Here is an 18,775-nt window from a genome sequence, read left to right on the forward strand (position 1 = left end):
GTCACCCAGAGCAGGTTGCACAGGAACGTGTCCAGGTGGGTTTGGAATGTCTCCAGAGAAGGAGACTCCACCACCTCTCTGGGCAGCCTGTGCCAGGGCTCTGCCACCCTCACAGGAAAGAAGTTCCTCCTCATGTTGAGGTGGAGCTCAAGTTTGTGCCATTGCCCCTTGTCCTGTCCCCTGGCACCACTGAAAAGAGCCTGGCCCCATCCTCCTGACACCCACCCTTTCAGTATTCAGAAGCATGTGGGTTTGGGACCCCGAGGGAGGATCTGCTGGCACGGGGGGTTGGGTGGGTGGCCACAACCAGAGACATCACTGCTCCATTCCAGGACAGTGCAGTCCCGCGGAGGCCATGTTCGTTCCTGATGCTAATTTGATTTCACTGAATTTGTGCGAGGATCGCGTTTACACCAGTGCAACTCCCTCGAAATGCAAACGTCACAGAAACCCTGAAGGACCTCATGGTGGCCGCGGTGGTGGCTCCATCTGAGGGCTGAGCCCTTCCAGGCTGAATGCCTGAGCTCTTCTGAATGGCTACAAGTAATCTCTTACTGCTCTTTGTTGCCGTATGTAATTCCTACCGATTTAATTCTGGCATGAGAAAAAATAATAACTTCCAGGCAAGATTAAAACATGCCCGAATTTGAACGCTTTTGAAATGTAACATGGAGACATCCCACCTGGGTGTTCATACCTGCTCCTGCTCTGCCACATCTTCCCCTCCTTTTTTTTTGTTAAAGGCAAAGATCTTAATTTTTGTAAAAACACTGACAATTCAAATTAATTTGGGGCTTGATAAAGGAAATCTTGATGTGCTTTGGAAAATTAAAAAAATACATACTGAGTATTTAATAAGTGAAATAAAGCTGAGGCTGTGGAGTTGACAATTTAATTTCTTCCCAGGCACGGTGAACTTTCTCCTTGACTTTTCAGATCTCTGTTGACATCAACGCAGAGTAAATAAGAGCAGGGTTGGTCTAGAAGCTGGCTGGCCCGTGGACTTGCTCAGCTGAGCTCGGGTGGCCCGACATGTGCATTGGGCTCTCGCTCTCTGTCTCTTGCAGGCTGCAGAAGGCGCAGGAGGAGCATCGCTCCGTGGAGGTGGAAAAGGTGCACCTGGAGAAGAAACTGCAAGACGAGATCAGCATCGCCAAGCAGGAGGCACACCGGCTGCGGGAGCTGCGGGAGGGCACGGAGAATGAGCTGAGCAGGCAGAAATACGCTGAGCAAGAGCTGGAGCAGGTAAGGGTCCAGCGAGACCTGGGTGCGCGGCCAGGGGAAATGTCAGTGAGAACCGAGCAGCTCCTCACTCTGCTTCGTCCTTCTGAGAAACCCAGTGACGTTCTGCTTACAACGCTCCTCCGCCTTTGCTTTCCCACTCCCCTCTGTGGAGGAAAAGATCCAAGTATTTCTTCCACTGCTCCACGTTTCACATCCCCTGTCCGTACAGCAGCGCGCTGGGCGGCATGGACCGTGTCTCAGGGGCCATGGGCATCGTCCCAGCTTGCCCTGCAGAAGGAGGGGCGTTGAACTTGATCTGGAACTGCAGCCCTCTGGTGACTTCTAACTCCCACTCCAAGCCATGAGCTCTTTCTTTTTTTTCTTCTTCTTTTGTATTTATTCAAGGTTTTAGGAGATATTTAGAATGAGTTTGGTTGTGCTTACGATGTTTTCTTGTGGATCAGAGAGGTCTACAGTGCAGTTCTCAAAAAGATTAGTTTTAAATTCAGACTCGCAGGAAAAGACATCCCCAAGTTAGATCTTGCAATGTAGGCCTAGGCAGAATATTGCGTGTTATGTGCTGCCAGCAAAAAAAGAAACATTTGGAATATATCAGTTTAAACTGAAATTGTGTGAGGCAGAATTGCATGAGCCAAGCGCGTACCGTGGATATTCTGAGCCATCAGCGCATCCTCCCAGCGAGACTGTGCCCAGTCTCTTATGTCACCACGGAGGATGGGGAAGAAAATGGGACAGGAATGTAGGGTTTCCACTGACAAGGGAGAAAGGAGTGTCCTGGGCCAGCAGGTAACCAGGGAGGGGTGGGACAGTGCAGCCCAGGTCTGCAAATAGTCAGCAAACAGCAGATTTCCTTCCTGCTTGGAGAACCACCAGCCCAGATGCCTGCTGGTCTCGTCATCCAACAGCGTTCCTCCTGACGGGTCCTCCAGCCTCCTCACGGTTATAGATTCATAGAATGGTCCGGGTTGGAAGGGACCTGTCAGATCATCAAGTCCAACCATCAACCCAACACTGACAAAAACCATCACTAAACCGTATCTCTAAGCACCACGTCTGCCCGGCTTTTAAATCCCTGCAGGGATGGTGACTCCACCACTGCCCTGGGCAGCCTCTTCCAATGCTTGACAACCCTTTCAGTGTAAAAAGTTTTCCTAATATCCATCCTAAACCTCCCCTGGCACAACTTGAGGCCGTTTGCTCTTGTCCCATGGCCTGTTCCTTGGGAGAAGAGACCGACCCCCCCTGGCTACCCCCTCCTTTCAGGGAGTTGCAGAGAGCGAGAAGGTCTCCCCTCAGCCTCCTTTTCTCCAGGCTGAACACCCCCAGCTCCCTCAGCCGCTCCTCACCAGACTTGTGCTCCAGACCCCTCACCAGCTCCATTGCCCTTCTCTGGGCACACTCCAGCACCTCCAGGTCTTTTTTTGTGGTGAGGGGCCCAAAACTGGACACAGCACTCAAGGTGGGGCCTCGCCAGTGCCCCGTACAGGGGGACCATCACTGCCCCAGTCCTGCTGGCCGTGCTGTTCCTGACACAGGCCAGGATGCTGTTGGCCTTCTCGGCCACAGCACACTGCTGGCTCATATTCAGCTGCTGTCGACCAACATGCCCAGGTCCTTTTTCACCCGGCAGCTCTCCAGCCACTCTGCCCCCAGCCTGGAGCGTCCATGGGGTTGGGGTGACCCAGTTGCTAAGCTCCATCTCGGGACAGGCGTCGGGGCATCTAAAAATTCGGTCAGGTTGGGTTGTGGGCTGTTAAATGAGGATGTAACCCCCAGCCCTTGTACCCCGCCTGCTCCAGGCTATCGGAGGAGGCAGGGGCTCATCCCCCCTTCTCCCCCCTGCACTTTACCTTTGATAAGAAACCCAAAACGCCAGAGGTGACTGAACCGCTCTGTTGTTCCTCAGAGGCCTTCGGGAGGGATGCCTTGCCAGGGTGAGTATTGGTTGTACCCACCTGACCCACACTGTGTGATTATAACACCGTCACCGGCCCGGCACCTGTAGACCACGGATAACATTAACCAGTCACTCCCACTGACCGTAAAACTCATCCCATTTCAAGATGTTCTTGGGTCCCAGGGAATATTAAGACAAGACCTTCTTTAAAATGGTACTGGAGGGTTTGGAAGCTCCCGGTGGAATCGGGCGTGTGAGAAGCAGAGTGTTTCTGGGATGGGGCTCTCCCATACCAGGTGTTTCATACTGGCCCTCTCCCCTCGATGGGTCATCCTCCCCCAGCCTCCGGCCGCAGACCCAGCGGCCATTCCTCGCTGTATTAATTGTTGCTCTTAGTGATCAAAATGGGATCTCAGAAATCTTCACAGGGGAATGCAGACACACGAAGTACCTCCCGCGTGTGTCGATTCCCCGCAGAACCGAGAGGGTTTGTGTTTCGGACACTGCTGTATCGTGGCTCGTCTCAACCACCGGCCCTTGGCTGTTGTTCTGCACCGCTTCCCTTCTCCACCATTCCATAAAAACCTTGTTCCTGAAAATGTTCTGAGCACTCCTCCACCCCAAACACCCAGTGGCAGATTTCCTGCCTGCCTATTCTCCGTATTCCTAAACCCCAGACGCTTGTGGATCGTGGTCAGGGTTCTGCTGTGGTGGGAGCAGCGCCCGGTGCTTATGGTCTCAGAGGGGAAAAAACACCTTCCCGGGTGGTTTCAGTTAGGAAAAAACACCTTCCTGGGGTCAGCGGTTTGTAATTTGTAACTTTTTGAATGATTTAGGCAAAGTTATGCTCACCAAGACTAAAGGACACAGAAGTGATGTAAGTAGCCGACCTCTTCTGTGCGGTGCGTCCTGGCTATTTCTAGACTGTACAAACGTCCTCCAGGATAAAATACGGGATTTCGAGTCTTGGTGTGTAACCCGATGCTTTTGGCTCACTGGAAATTCCACCTGTGCCAGACTTGGTGAGACGTGACTGAATTCAGTAACACGTTAAGGCAAAAGATCCAAGTTTGAGCAATCTTTTAAAAAACCACTTATCTGCAGTCCGCTTGCGGCTGTGCTCGGATGTGGGATGTAGTTGAACTCGGATGGGGGAATCCTGCATTGGGCATTGGGAAGGGTCTGGTCACACTCCCGCTGTTATGACTATGTAGTCTGACCTATCGCCATTTTTCACTCGTAACTCATTGATTCATGGATGTCTACGAAATAAGTGACCTGGCATCGCTCAAATTCAGCTTAAGATGGCCTCAATGCCTATTAGAAATGAAGGATTTCTTTGTGAAGATTAAAGTTAACCCACTTTCAAAGGGAGGAAGAGAGGCAGTTGGAAAGGAGGAAGCAAAGCAGTCTTCATCATAGTCAGTAATTCAAAGTGCCTGTGTGTATCAAGTAGCCCAAGAAGTTTTGAGATCAATTGCTCTGCGCACCTTTAGTGTGTTTCTTAGACCAAGGCTCTAAAGAACTGAAAGAGAAAACGGGGCAGACATCATCCATCATCCCAGTGACACCAGTGTGGCCCTGGCTGTGCCGTAGCTGGACCCTCCCAGCTCCCCCTCTGTTGGGAGAACGTCTGCGCTGGGGGGCCAGGGCTCGCTGGGACCACGAAAGCTCTTGAAGGTGCTTAGGGCTGGCTGTTGTTTTAGCAACAAGGGATTGCGTTGTACGGTGTATGACCACATACCCCCGCTCCTGAGCCTTGAGGTGCTGGGGTTGCAGAGTGGTCCAGTCCACCGCCGCTGTGCCGTCCCTGGATCGCAGCCGCTCCGAGCTGCGGTTGCCATCCTTCAGTTCCTCCGCTGTGGGACACGTTAACTCCTCGCAGGGCTTGTGTCAGGCTTCAGGTTTATTAAAGTAATGGAAGAGAAGTGTTAATTCTTGATGGTCTCCAGCACTAAATGCTTTTATGTAAGGCTTTGGTGTCTTCAACTTGCTTGTCACCCACTTTCTTCTAATTTTGTAATCGCTCCCTTCTCCAGCAAGATCAGTGCGTGTGTGGAGGAGACCAGACCGATGGTGTGTGGAGGAGCCTGAGCTGGGATGGGAGGAGAGTCCCCCAGAAAGCTACAGAAACTGCTGATTCCAGGCGTGTTATTTCTTTTCCTGACCAAGCAGCACATGTTTTATGTCTAAATATTTTTATCGTCTTGCTCCAGTGTGAAAGTCGTCTCTTGACGAGTTCCCTCTGTTTGGCTCAGTAGCTGCAGTGAGAAAAGGCGACGCCGGCGCAGTGTTCCTGCCTCCGGAGGAGAATCTGGGGGTTGTGCAGAGCTGGGGGCAGGCAGCAAACTTTGCAGAGATTGCTAGCAGCCACCACAGGCGCCCTGAATGTCTGCACCTAAAGCCTGAGTCTTGTTTAACCAGGTTGTGCGTGGTGCCGTGGGCCCTGGAGGGCGTCCCCGCGGGCGATGCCGCGGCGAGGGAGAGGAGCTGATGGGGGGAGGGAGAGCGGGGGGGGGCTCTGCTGAGAGCTGAGCTGCCGAGGCAGGACAGCATCCCAGCAGCTGGAGGTTTCTGAGGAAGGAGCTCACCTTTGGGATGAAGGGAAAGCACTGTAGGGTGTTCTGGAATCCCAGCAGTGGCGTTTTCTGTCCCCTCTCCTGCTTGCCCGCAGTGCCAGGATGCCAGCTCTCCTCTTAATGACTTTGGCTTCTGTCATGAGTAAGATTAAGTTGTGTGGAGTCTTTTTTTCTTTCTTCTGCTGCCTTAAAAGCTGCCGGGTTGGCAGCCAGCGGTTGGGGTGACCTCGCAGGAGTGTGGCTGTCCCCGCCGCTGCTGCACCAGCTGGTTCTCTCCCAGGTGCGGATGGCGCTGAAGAACGCGGAGAAGGAGCTGGAGTCCCACTGCAGCTGGGCTGCGCCCGAGGCCCTGCAGAAGTGGCTCCAGCTGACCCATGAGGTGGAGGTCCAGTACTACAACATCAAGAAACAGAATGCGGAGAAGCAGCTGCTGGTGGCCAAGGAAGGGGTGAGAATTTCAGCATCCTTGTCCCCGGGTCCTCCCATCACAGCCGTGGGGAAAGGTTTGGGGAATGAAACCTAGAATCTGGAATGGTTTAGGTGGGAAGAGGCCTTTAAAGGCCACCCAGTGCCACCCCCTGCCCTGGGCAGGGACACATCCCACCAGCCCAGCTTGCTCCAAGCCCCGGCCAACCTGGCCTTGAACCCCTCCAGGGATGGGGCAGCCACAGCTTCTCTGGGCAACCTGGGCCAGGGGCTCACCGCCCTCACAGCCAAGAATTTCTGCCCGAGATCTCAGCTCAGTCTCCCCTCTTGCAGTGGAAACCCCTTCCCCCTCGTTCCATGGCTCCCCTCCCTCATCCAGAGTCCCTCCCCAGCTTTCCTGGAGCACCTTGAGGGACTGGAAGGGGCTCCAAGGTCTCCGCGGAGCCTTCTCTTCTCCAGGCTGAACCCCCCCAGCTCTCTCAGCCCGTCCTCCCAGCAGAGGGGCTCCAGCCCTCCCAGCATCTCCGGGGCCTCCTCTGGCCCCGCTCCAGCAGCTCCGTGTCTCTCCTGTGCTGAGGCCCCAGAGCTGGAGGCAGCACTGCAGGGGGGTCTCCCCCGAGCGGAGCAGAGGGGCAGAATCCCCCCCCTCGCCCTGCTGCCCACGCTGCTGGGGATGCAGCCCAGGCTGCGGGGGATTTCTGGGCTGCCAGCACATGGTGCCGGCTCATGGCCAGCTTTTCCCCCCGCAGCACCCCCAAGCCCTTCTCTCAGGGCTGCTCTCCATCCCCAGCCTGGGCTGGGACCAGTCTGTATTGAAACCTGCAGAGTAGGTTTCTCTGCACCTTCTTTATTTCCCTTTTAATACCTTAAATTTGCATTTTTTAAAAAAGCACAGTCCAAAGCTTCATAGAGGTGTAAGTAGGGGCTGAAAATGCTAACGAGCGATCCCCGCTCAGGGCATGGCCGGCACATGCCCCTCACCTGCGCTGGGCTGGAGCCCCGGGACGATGCGGGGCACGAATCGCTGCCCGTGCAATTACTGCTGTGAGCGGGCAGAAAGCAGGAGGGTTGGCACCGATTAAGCATAATCCCCGCTCCAGGTGATTTACATGCACAGGCAACAAAATTTCTAACACGCGCATGCCGTCTGTAGCAATGAATCATTTCTGTATTCCCAGTTGTTTCAAATTTTCTGTGCCAACCACAAAGCGAGGAGCAGCAGGGGAGCTGTTGGAACGTGTATTTGTCTCTGCAGACGTACACAGCAGGCAGAGCTGGCAGCGGGGAGAAATTTGTCTGCCGTAATACGTTTTCATTCTGAACGTCTTACCATTTCGACGGTTTTCCTTTCGCTGTGTTAGTTCTCACATCCGCGTCCTTGGTTTGTCTTGGTTTGGCAAGTTAATGCCCCTGGGTCTGTGAACCAGAGCTGCTGCGGGGATTTCATTTGGAATTTGCGCTGTGCCGCAGAGGGAAGGCAAAAAACCCAACCCCAAAACAAACCACCTCCCCCGAGCCACCGACCTTGGAGCGCTAACAGTGTTTCTTGAAACACTCCTGGGAAAGAGAAAACAAGGCTTTGTGAGAGCCGGTCGCTGGCTGAGGTCGCTGCTTCAGTTCCCTGCAACTGGGGAAAGTGGGAGAAGGGCCAAGGAGGAGCATGAAACCAGCAACCTGCTGCTCGAGGAATTCCTCACCCACTGTGCTGGGAAGAATAACATCCTTCAGTAAAAACCCGCTTCGCACTACTCACGTGTGTGCAAACAGCTGCAGGGACTATTTCTGTCTCAGCCCATCCAGGATGTTCTTGTCCCGGAGGAAACATGAGGTCGTCTTCTTCCTGTGACCTTTTTCTGTTGATGTTCCAGGCTGAAAAAATTAAAAAGAAGCGAAACACCCTGTTTGGAACATTTCACGTGGCTCACAGCTCATCTCTAGATGATGTTGATCATAAAATCTTAACTGCAAAGTGAGTATCTACTTAATATCTTCCTTTATTTCTCTCTGCCTCTTTCCTCCCTCTCGTATTCCAGACCCGGGCGCACCATGGCCCATACGGGTGCTCTTGGTCTCATTTTGCTGAACTTTGGTTCCGTTGACTTTAGTTAGGTGGGGATGGACTTGCTCCTTTTAATCAATAACCTTTTAATTTTATCTCTGTGAAACAAGAAATGGCAGTTATGGAGAGCAATTGAAAGTCCTATCAAAACGTAGATTCGTGAGGCTGCAGCGTTCTTAAGCGATTATCCCTGGATATTTCAGTTGTTGCTGTTTTTTTTTTAATTCCCGTATTCCTGAAAGTGGAGTGAAAGATGTCTCGAGTATTGGGACACAAAGCTGAACCGCTTCCCTCCCTGTTTCAGGCAGTTTATGGCATGTTTTTCCTTCGCTCCCTACATTTTCCCGTGTTTAACCTTGCTTGCAGGCAAGCGCTGAGCGAAGTGACGGCCGCGCTGCGGGAGCGCCTGCATCGCTGGCAGCAGATCGAGCTGCTCTGCGGCTTCCAGATCGTCAACAACCCGGGCATCCACAGCCTGGCATCCGCCCTCAACATCGACCCCAGCTGGATGGGCACCCCGCGGCCCAACCCCTCCCACTTCATCATGACCGATGACGTGGACGATTTGGACGAAGAGCTGGTGTCTCCCATGTCCATACAATGTACGTGGTCCGTGATAGCCACGCGTGGTGAGTCTGCGTCTGCTGGGGGCCGCAGCGTGGGGCGGACCTGGAACGGTAGTTCAAGCGTGTTAGGAGGAATTAAGGTATCTTAAGTTGGTTTTTAAATGACCGAAGCCAAATTGTTAGTCGTTATGGGTAAGGAATGTCCCTAACTGCCAGACCACCACTGCTGGGGTTGCTTGGAGCCTCTTAATTCCAGCAGAACTAGTCATTTGTAGACGTTATTAGTCATCATTTAATGATATGCATGCTGTTCTGTTCAACTCACTGAATTTATGCATTTACAAAAAAAGCCAAAGGCAGGAACTGGGCTCAGAAAAGTGAGAAAGGACAATAGAGTGCATTGTCCCCATCTCCCCTTGGCTAGAGCACTTCTTTGGGATGTAGAAGGACTTGGACCCCCCCTCCTTGTGCTCAGCTTTGGCCCAGGAGGGCCACGAGGATGCGCTGAGGGCTGGAGCCCCTCTGCTGTGAGGACGGGCTGAGAGAGTTGGGGATGTTCAGCCTGGAGAAGAGAAGGCTCCGCGGAGACCTTGGAGCCCCTTCCAGTCCCTCAAGGGGCTCCAGGAAAGCTGGGGAGGGACTCTGGATGAGGGAGGGGAGCCATGGGACGAGGGGGAAGGGGTTTCCACTGCAAGAGGGGAGACTGAGCTGAGATCTCGGGCAGAAATTCTTGGCTGTGAGGGCGGTGAGCCCCTGGCCCAGGTTGCCCAGAGAAGCTGTGGCTGCCCCATCCCTGGAGGGGTTCAAGGCCAGGTTGGCCGGGGCTTGGAGCAAGCTGGGCTGGTGGGAGGTGTCCCTGCCCAGGGCAGGGGGTGGCACTGGGTGGCCTTTAAGGTCCCTTCCCACCCAGACCATTCCATGACTCTAAGACTTGTACCCCTCGCTATTGCGGATGGGGAGGAGCAGTCTGCTGCGGTGACACTGACGACCTGTAGCGACCTATTAGTCATTTTCTGGAGCAAAGACAGACACCCCAATGCCCCATCTCTGCGTGTGTAGTGGTCACCCCGGTGGCCGTTCGCTCCTTCTTTACTGGTGACTGTCCCTATACAAAGTGCATCGACTCCGGTAGGGAGGAGTGGGGCTGCTGGAGGCGGGGCGGGTGGTCCCAGATCTCTTGGAGGAAAGGACTGACTTGGGTCACCCTCTGCCTACTGCTCTTTCAACTGCTGAGCTCTTGGGTTAAGCGAAGGCCTTCTCCTTCTCTGCGAAAGGTTTTTGAATCCGTCCTGACTGCTCTTCCTATGTTAAACTGACCCAGATTCGGCCTTGCTTCTCTCAAAAAATGCATTATCCAAATAACAGTTTCCTATCTCTAGCTCTTGCACAAGAGGACGGAGAACTGAGGAGCAGTTCCAGGCACTGACAGTGATCTGGATGGCTGGAACTCAGCATTCCGAGCTCCAAGTGGGAGAGGGGAGCCCTTAGTTATGTCTGATTCGGGTCATTTTCTAGTGAGGACTTCATCCAAAGGGTGTTTAAATGGGTAGAAGGTGGGGAAGAGGAACAGAAGAGCCCCAGGGTTGGTAGAAGGTTGGGAAGAGGAACAGAAGAGCCCCAGGGCTGGCAGGGTGAGCTGCGGGAGGTGCCTGTATGTGCCATCGCCACACTGCCCCCCGTTGTGGCTTCGGGCTCTGGTTCGACGGTGTGAAGGTCTGGAGGCGAGTGCTGAGGTCGGGCTGAGGGCAATGGGGGAAGAAGGCAGAGCACTGGGGGAAGCGCGCAGGAGGAACAGGGTATCTGCCTGTTTCCAGGGCTCAGCAAACATGGGGGTGGGAGCTGGCGGGTTTTGGGGTTGGTGTCCATAGGGAAAGTTTAAAGCCTCAAACAGATAGTAGTGTCCTACTCATCTTTGTGATTATCAGTGGCCATTAGAAGCTGAGGCAGACAGCTCTAATAAAACACTTGCAAAGACGAAGACAGGCTGAGAGAGTTGGGGGGGTTCAGCCTGGAGAAGAGAAGGCTCCAGGGAGACCTTGGAGCCCCTTCCAGTCCCTCAAGGGGCTCCAGGAAAGCTGGGGAGGGACTCTGGATGAGGGAGGGGAGCCATGGGACGAGGGGGAAGGGGTTTCCACTGCAAGAGGGGAGATGGAGCTGAGATCTCGGGCAGAAATTCTCGGCTGTGAGGGCGGTGAGCCCCTGGCCCAGGTTGCCCAGAGAAGCTGTGGCTGCCCCATCCCTGGAGGGGTTCAAGGCCAGGTTGGCCGGGGCTTGGAGCAAGCTGGGCTGGTGGGAGGTGTCCCTGCCCAGGGCAGGGGGGTAGAACTGGATGATCTTTAAGGTCCCTTCCCACCCAAACCATTCTGTGATTCTATGCAAGCTAGCTATTAGAGAGGGATGTCTGAAGAAAAGTCCTGAGCAGCAGCTGAAGCAGCTCTCCACAGGATGCGCTGTGTGAGGCATCAGCCTTCACCCCAGATTTTAAGCCTCAGCTTCGTTGTCTCTTGCTTGAGACACCTCAAGGGAGATTTTTTGCAGTGGGGACTCGCGGTCCCCATCAGCCCGGCGCCCGCCTGTGTGCCGCAGCATCCCCGCGGGAGTGACGCTGTGTCGCAAGCGCCGGGCACCCGGTTCCCAAGGCGTGGGGGCGTTTGCCTTTCCCTAGAGGATTTTTCTTTCTCTGTCTTCAAAAACTGGTTCGGGAGAGAAGCGCGGGGTTTTTCCTCCCCAGATGTGTGGGGGATGTTGCTGATGCCCACGATGATTCTCCCGGTAAATCACGTTTTTCTCTCTCCTGTTCACACCCGGTTGGCCCATCCCAGACGCAGCCTGGCTTTTCGGGCGCAGGTTCAGTGACCGTTCGTCTCTGTCCTTGGAGGATCAGTCCCTCTGGAAATACCCTGGTTTGGTTCTTTTCAATTATATTTTAATTTTTTTTTATTCTACCCTCTGCCCTTTTTCTGGACTAAAAATACATCCACCGATTTTCCGACTTTCTGGCACGGCAAACTAATGAGCGTACCTCTCCTCCTCGAGTCATCAGCATCTTTACTAACCCCTGGGAAGAGTCTGGCGGGATGAAGAAGAATCACAGTTCGCTGTAGTCCTCACGTGCTTTGGGGTTTTGTTTTTTTTTTTTTAAAAAAAAATCCAGTTATGAACTCTGGAGGGTTGTTTTTCCCTTGTTTTTCCCCCTGAGGTGGAGATGAAGGGTTCAGGCTAGGCCGGGAGGAGGTGGTGACATTCCCTTCCCCATCCCACCTCCTCGCATCCGATTGCCGTGCCTTTCTGCCCTCCTTATCCTGAAATAAATTGAGCAATGCCACTTATTATGCTAACTTGTCCCCTGCTGCCCTGATGGCATTTTTCGGCTGGTGGAAGCCTTCCCTTGGTGGAGCGCTGCTGAACGTCCCTGGTGGGATGGAGGAGGAGATTCAGGAGGAGGAGCAGCAGCAGCGGCCAGGCTGTGCTTGGTCAGGGCTTGCCCGGTGATGGTCCTTCCTCAGGACGATGAGCAGGTTGTTCGGCAAACGTTGATAAAACGTGTGCAGTGCTGGGAGCGGGAAGGTGTTTGCGGGAAGCGCGGTCCTGCAGTGGCGGGCCAAGGGAGGTCTCAGCCTTCGCTCCTGGGCTTCTCGCAGGGTCGGTGGTGCAGAAGGAGAGCGCAGAGGTGTTGGGTCGGTAACTGAGGAGTGGAATACCAGGGGAAAAAGAAAAAACAACCCTCAGGGGAGCAAAGCGTGGCCCGAGACAAAAAGAAACCCATAGCAAAAACTCTATAATCCCCAATTAATTATTCTGCGGAGCCTGGATCCTCGTGTTAGCCCTCTAGACTGAGACTCCCAAACTGCATCCCTGCCAGCAGCAGGCGAGCGGGGACCGGCCAGGCCATTCCTGTCCCTGCTGCAGGCGGGAGAGCTGGGACAGCCCCAGTTCTGCCCATTAACTCTCTCCCCGCCACCTCCTCCCACTGGGTTTTTGCAGTTGCCCCCGGAGCAAGGCATTTTTTCCACCTTGACTCTGTGTGACTCGACTTCGCGTCGTTTCAGCTCCGGAGCTGTTAAGAGAAAAAAAACCAAATGTTTTGAAATAGGAAGTGGGTGGTGTAAAGTGCAAGGCTCGTAGGTGGGCAGTGTAGCAAAGCAAGAAGTGGCCAACTTGAGCGGTGGGACCATGTGAGAGAAACCGTGATTAACTCGGGGATGTGGAAACGGCAAAGTTGCCCGAGTTACTCTTGCTTGTTCCTTCTTCCACTGGAAATACGTCCCAGCAGGATCATCCAGTACCCAAGCGGGTGCTGCCAGATGAGCTGCAGGAGGCTCCTGTTTCCTAGCTGTATGTTTTTATAGCAGTGGTTTGCTGGTTCTTCGATTCCCGAAGGAGCTCTCCTTCCACTCCATTTCTTAGCTTTCCTGTCTGTTCGCCTTTTTAACCCATTTTTATATTTATTTCTTATGCACATAAGAAATCCTGAACAATCCTGAACACCTTATCTCCTGCCAAAGAAGGAACATCTTGTATGGAAATTACAGCTAGTGGATTAAATACGACCGGTCTGGTCATTTGCTGGCGATGCAGCCCAGTGGATCCTTAGTTTTCCATGTGCCTGATGGACAGGGATGTGCAGAAATCCCTGTGCAGGTGAATCCCTCGGTCTCTGCTGGTGACCACCTGGCTCCGGCTCTGTGCGTAGGCGTGGGGCAGAGGAGGGACTGCAGGCGATGTGGGGCAGAGGGAGCGAGCTCAGCTCTCTGGCCTCTGTTACCTGCCAGGTAAGACTGCGTGGCCAGAAAGATCATTACGATCTTCAAAAGCTCTTAATGAGCTGGTGACAGCTGACGGAGGCAGTCCAGGCTCTTTCTCCCAACCAAGAGGAATTTGCAATTAGGGAAGAATATTTTTCCAATTGAGCGTCTCTCTGATCAGTAAGCTAATTATCAAACAGCCTGGGAACAGAGGATGCCACTTTTGGACCAGGTGTGGAGAGAGAGATATATATAAAAATACAATTTCAGGCGTGGATTGATGACAAAAGCCCATGCCTGCCCAATTAATACCATAGTCACTACCCACCTGCCGCGTGTCCCAGATGTTCTGCCCTGCAGAAGGGTACAAGGCTGGGAGGTTTCTGCACCCTCAGAAGCTTTCCTGCTCCTGAACACCAAGTGCAGCTCTATTCACAACCCTGCTCTCGGTCCCAGCTCCTGTGCCAGGAGCTGCCGGCGCGGCGATGCTGGGAGCGGGAGCAGAGCGGAGCTCCAGGAGCGGAGCTCATCTCACCAGCTTTAGGTGCCTCCTCGTCACCGGAGGCTCCTTTTTTAGGCTGTGCAGGGAAACAGAACTGCCAGGGCATGAGGCATCTGAACGATTTGGGTGTCTGCGTTAGGATGAAATGAATCATGCCCTGAAAGTACCGACTTCTTCACGTTTACTATAAAGGGAGCCTGGATAAAGCTGGGTGGGATGAATCACTCAGCCAGTTTCTGCCTCAAGCAAGATGATCAGATAAGGTGTTCAGAAAGCACCTATATCAGGAATGTCAAATGTAATTTTTTCATGGGCTGGGCATTAATCTAGCATGTTAAGCAGTAGCGCCAGCTTAATTCTTCTTCTGCATTAAAACCGGCGTAACTGATAGCACAAGGTGGGGTGGCTGCGGTGGCCCGAGCGAGTGGCCCGGTGACAGAGGGCACGGTGCTGCGGCCATGGGTGGCAGCTTTACCGCAGTGCCTCCTCGCTGCTCTGATGTGCGGGCTCTTTCCAGCTGCCTTCAGCCTTCTCCCCTTTCTCTCCTTACAGCTCCGGCGTTGCCCAGCACAGTTCGCCAGCGCCTGGTGGACCCACAGCACGCCCACGGATCTCAGAGGTTGGTAGAGAGTTACGTGCAAGGCCAGAATGAGTCGGGCCAAGCTGCCCATTACCGGGCGGGCAGAGTCTCTCTCCGTCGAATGCACAGCCTCTCCTCCGGACAGTCTTTCAGTTCTGACCTTCCCGGCACCAGCCCATCGTCTGCTGCCGCCACCACCTCTTCCACCTCTTGCTCCTCATCCACCACCACTGCATCTGCTCCTGCTTGCCATGTCCACCCTGCCTATTACCATCACACCACCTCCTCTTATTTCCTTCAGATGGACTCCATCCCCGATCTACCCCCTCCTGATGTCACCTCTGGAGTTCGCTGTCGCACTGAGAGCTCTGGGTATATTGCTGTTTCTTTTCTAGCTCCCCCTTGCCTGCTGTGTCTCAGAGCTGATGCTTGCTCGGGTGCTCTTTCTCCTAGATCCCATCTGCTCTTTCCTTTTGGGCCTTTGTTTCGTTATTTATCCACACGTTTGTTTCTTCACCCGCTCTCCCGTGCCAGTGGGCCCTCTAAGGAGTGCTCCATGGTCCATTCCCATTTCTGCGAACTCAGTGGGTGCACAAACCGAGGAGGTGCTGTTGTTTAACTGTAGCTGAGCAAATGAGGATTCCTGGGCACTCGGTTATCGCTAAATAAGTCAGTCGTTCACTTGGGTGGTGCACCCGGGAGAACAAAGGTAACACAACTAATCAAACAAACACTGACCTTATTTGAAGCCTTGACTTATTTGGGGTCTTCACAAGCGAATTGCAAAGGAAACACAAGGGGTAGATTTGCGGAGATAGTAGTTGGCACTGCCGGAGGGTTTGAAATTTGTGCCGGTTTTAAGAGGTGGCAAAAAGCAGGATTTAGGAATTTTGTGTTTCAGAGTGACTCCCTACCTCTGTTTTGGTAGGGGATGAAGCATATGTGTGTTTTGGCTAAGGAATGTCTGAATAATGAGAAGAGGAGGGAGCCGGAGCTTCTTATTGCGGGATCACTGGCTTTAGCTTGGGCCCTTTCAGTAGTAGCAGCTGTCGAGCGACGGCTCTTTGGAGACCTGTGTATGATAGGATCCAAGGAACTGGTTATCATCCACATCCCTGCATCCCCGACCTCTCCTGATTCACCACGCTGGCGTTGGGCAAAGGACTGGGTGGGCCATAGAGGCAGGAACCCTGTCTGTCTAACTGGGGGCTGCGAGGGGCTCTCCGGCAGCCGTCCGAGCTCAGAACCCTTCCGTAGCCCGAGCTGAGGGTCACGTTCCTTGGACGACCCCGGGTGGTTTTCTTCCGAAGGAGGTCCATGGGCAGCAGCCGCTGGAGTTCCTCGCCCCTCGTGTGACGTGGACGCACCCCCAGCTGCAGCTGGGTGCTGAAGAGCCCATGTCATTCGGGTGTCCCATTTAAGCCCTGGGCTGGGGTGCGAGCGGGGTGTGTGGTTTGGGGGGGGGCTCTGGTCTGGGGGCGATGCTCGGCGCAGAGGGGTCGGCGCTGAAGCAGCTGCTGGAAGGGCTGTGATGGGCCATCGGGGAGTCCTGTCCTCCTGCCCTGCCAGCAAGCCGCCGTGACCGTGGCCAGGCCTTTCACCTCTCCATTCTGTGCTTTCTCCTTGGTAAAATTAAAAATAGTCTCCTTATCCCCAGCGTTAGGGAACGGATTTCTGGGAGAAGGCTGGAAGTCTCTCAGTGAGGAAGTCGACAGGGGCAATGTCCCTCCACGTTTATTTATCCAGGCAGGACAACATTCCAGGTCACCACAGCTCCATCCTGCCGTTATTCCTTTATCTGCAAGTATCTCTGCCCTCGGGTGTAGGTTCTCCCCTGCCATCAGTTACACACGGGCTCTGTTTGGGATGTCTCAGCCCCTCCTAACTTACCCCCCCTGAAAGCAGGGCACCGACGCATCCCCGAGCCCCGGCAGCTCCAAGCAGGTAATGGATTCTGGGGAATATCGGGAAATCACTGCACCTGCTCCACGATGGGCAATTAAAGAGCAACATCTCGGATGATTTAGTAACGTTTGTTTGGGGATTACGAGAAGCAGCCCAATGAAAATTTAGATTAATTACTGCCAATTTGAGTGCAGTTGCAGCTGTCCCGGTTTGACCGATAAAAGCTGGGAATGGTTCTGGTAACATCGCACAGTCCCCCTTTACCATTGACCTCCCTGTCTCTGCGGAAAGGAGGTCTGTCCCGGCAGCTCGAGGGCTGATGGGCTGTTTCAAAAATAGCCGCGTAAACATGATTTATTTATTTCTTTATTTTCAGCGGAGGCCTGTGACAGACTTAATTGCTGGCCAGATTAAAGTCCCAATCCTGCTGATTCCCCTGAGAGCGGCAGAAGGAAATGTGGTGTGACTTTGGGATCCCAATTAGAAAAGGTGATGGTGCCGAGAGGTCGTTAGGAGAGAATAACTGAGGTCTCCTCGTTCCCCACGGGCACTTAGTAGCTTGTCAGAGCCTAATTGGCCGCCCCTCGGTGGAAGGCAGGGCTGTTCTCTCCCTCTTCCCATAGCAAAGAGCACCAGTTGATGCAGGATAATTGATTTAGCCGTGGGTTTTTGCAGAGTAAGAACTTTTCGCCTGAGATTTGCTTCAGCTACGCGATAGCAGACGACTCCCGAATCCATGCTCATCCATGCTCTGTTCATTTCAGGAAACAGAAATGAAGAGGCGGGTGCCCAAATGTGTTCTCACTGTGTTGCTTTTAATTTTTTTGTCAAACTGCATCGTTAGCAGATCCTGCTCAGATGCATCTCTAAAAAGACTGCCCCGAAGGCAAGCCGCAGCACAAGCCGATGTCTTGCTCTTTCTCTTTTCCATACCCAGCCTCGGAGGCCTTTACGTACATGCCTGGCGCCCCGCAGCCTCCCAGGGAGGCGAGCGGAACAGATGGGGAAGCCGAGGCTGAGAAAGGCCTTCCAGGGAGTCATTGCCAAGGACGAAAACGGAACCCAAAAAAATTGCTGGCTCCCTCAGTAGGAGGAGAACGCTACCTTGAGCGCTTTGGGCTTGCTGGAGCGCTTTAGCCCCTCTCGCAGCCAGCAGATGCCAATGTTGGCGAGACCTCACAAGGGAAATCGTCTCAAATGAACCGTTCCCCCAGAGAAGGGTTCGGGCATCACTTCTCTCTGGTGCTAAAGTCTGCTGGGGGTTCACCTGGTAGGGACCTTCTCTCCAGGCAAGGCCAGCGCGTGGCCGGTAAATTGCTTTCCTCAACTCCTCACTGTTTGCTTCTCTTTTGCAATTGGCTTCAGAGGATCCGGTGCAAATAAGGTCAGAGCTGTTCTGATTTTGAAGGCTGATGTGTGTATTTTAATGTTACTGGAGGGGACTGGGTGTCCCGGGGCGGGGGGAGCGGGGCTGGAGGATGCTGCGTGCACAGAGGTTTCTGCTGCCAGTGCCTGCTTCAAGTGGATAAACCTGATGGAGATGGGAGCGTAGGACCAAATCCCCACGCTGGCGGCCCTTTTCCAACGGGGAAGGGAGGTGGCAGCCAAAGCGAAAGGAGCGTGTCAGTAATCCGGAATAACTCACTCTGGCAGGGTGGAAGGGAAGGAATTACTGTTGGGTTTGCCTTGTAGAGGCTGTTTCTGAGCCCCTGACCGCGCCACGCTGAGCGCAGCAGAGTAACAGCCCTGCAGCAGATTTGACTCTGCCTTAGAGGAACCTTTGCTGCCCTGCTGCCACCTGCAGCTCGGTACATGATGCTTCGCCCCGCAGCTACGGGTGCTCTTGGTGAAGGGCAGGGAGTCCTAGAGGCAGCCAGGTCTGGATGAGGCTGGAAGACCAAGCCCTGCTTTAGTGTCAGATGCCCTTGAGCCGCTCCTGAGCTTTCCTACAGCCTGTGACCCTGTGCAGGAGGCACCAGGAGAGGCTGTTCAACCGGCCAAGGAAAAATCCTGTATCACCCCCCTGCCCTCTCCCTGCTTTCTCCACCGCTGCCAGTCTTTCTTTACTCCATGCTTCACGCTCTGCTTCTTTTTGTTCGCAAAGTCAGCCCATTCCCATTTCCTCACCCTCTCTCATCCACCGCGGTCGGTGCGGGTTCTGGGAGTGGCACGGTAGGAAGCTCAGGTGGAAGCGGATGAAGCCGCAGCGGCGCGCGCATCCCACCCTCACGCAGGTGAACCCTGGTGGCTTCGGTCTTCATAGGTCGTGTG

General features: G+C 53.9%; 1 protein-coding gene across 10 annotated transcripts in view; it reads left to right on the plus strand.

Annotated features, from left to right (window-relative positions):
• STIM1 (stromal interaction molecule 1) overlaps positions 1-18,775 on the plus strand; it is a 111,239-nt gene that overhangs the window by 84,303 nt on the left and 8,161 nt on the right. For 3 of the 10 annotated variants that reach the window (XM_063328460.1, XM_063328465.1, XM_063328475.1), the window contains 6 exons: positions 1,068-1,245; positions 6,002-6,169; positions 8,016-8,116; positions 8,573-8,808; positions 11,595-11,675; positions 14,572-14,971. In XM_063328460.1, the coding sequence (XP_063184530.1) occupies positions 1,068-1,245; positions 6,002-6,169; positions 8,016-8,116; positions 8,573-8,808; positions 11,595-11,675; positions 14,572-14,971 (1,164 nt within the window). Of the gene's footprint in view, positions 1-1,067; positions 1,246-3,151; positions 3,180-5,181; positions 5,621-6,001; positions 6,170-8,015; positions 8,117-8,572; positions 8,809-11,594; positions 11,676-14,571; positions 14,972-17,869; positions 17,889-18,775 lie in introns of those variants that run through there. The other 7 variants (XM_063328498.1, XM_063328508.1, XM_063328516.1 and 4 more) reach the window with 6 other exon arrangements.

This window comes from Chroicocephalus ridibundus, chromosome 1 (assembly GCF_963924245.1).
Source record: "Chroicocephalus ridibundus chromosome 1, bChrRid1.1, whole genome shotgun sequence".
Lineage (NCBI taxonomy): Eukaryota > Metazoa > Chordata > Aves > Charadriiformes > Laridae > Chroicocephalus > Chroicocephalus ridibundus.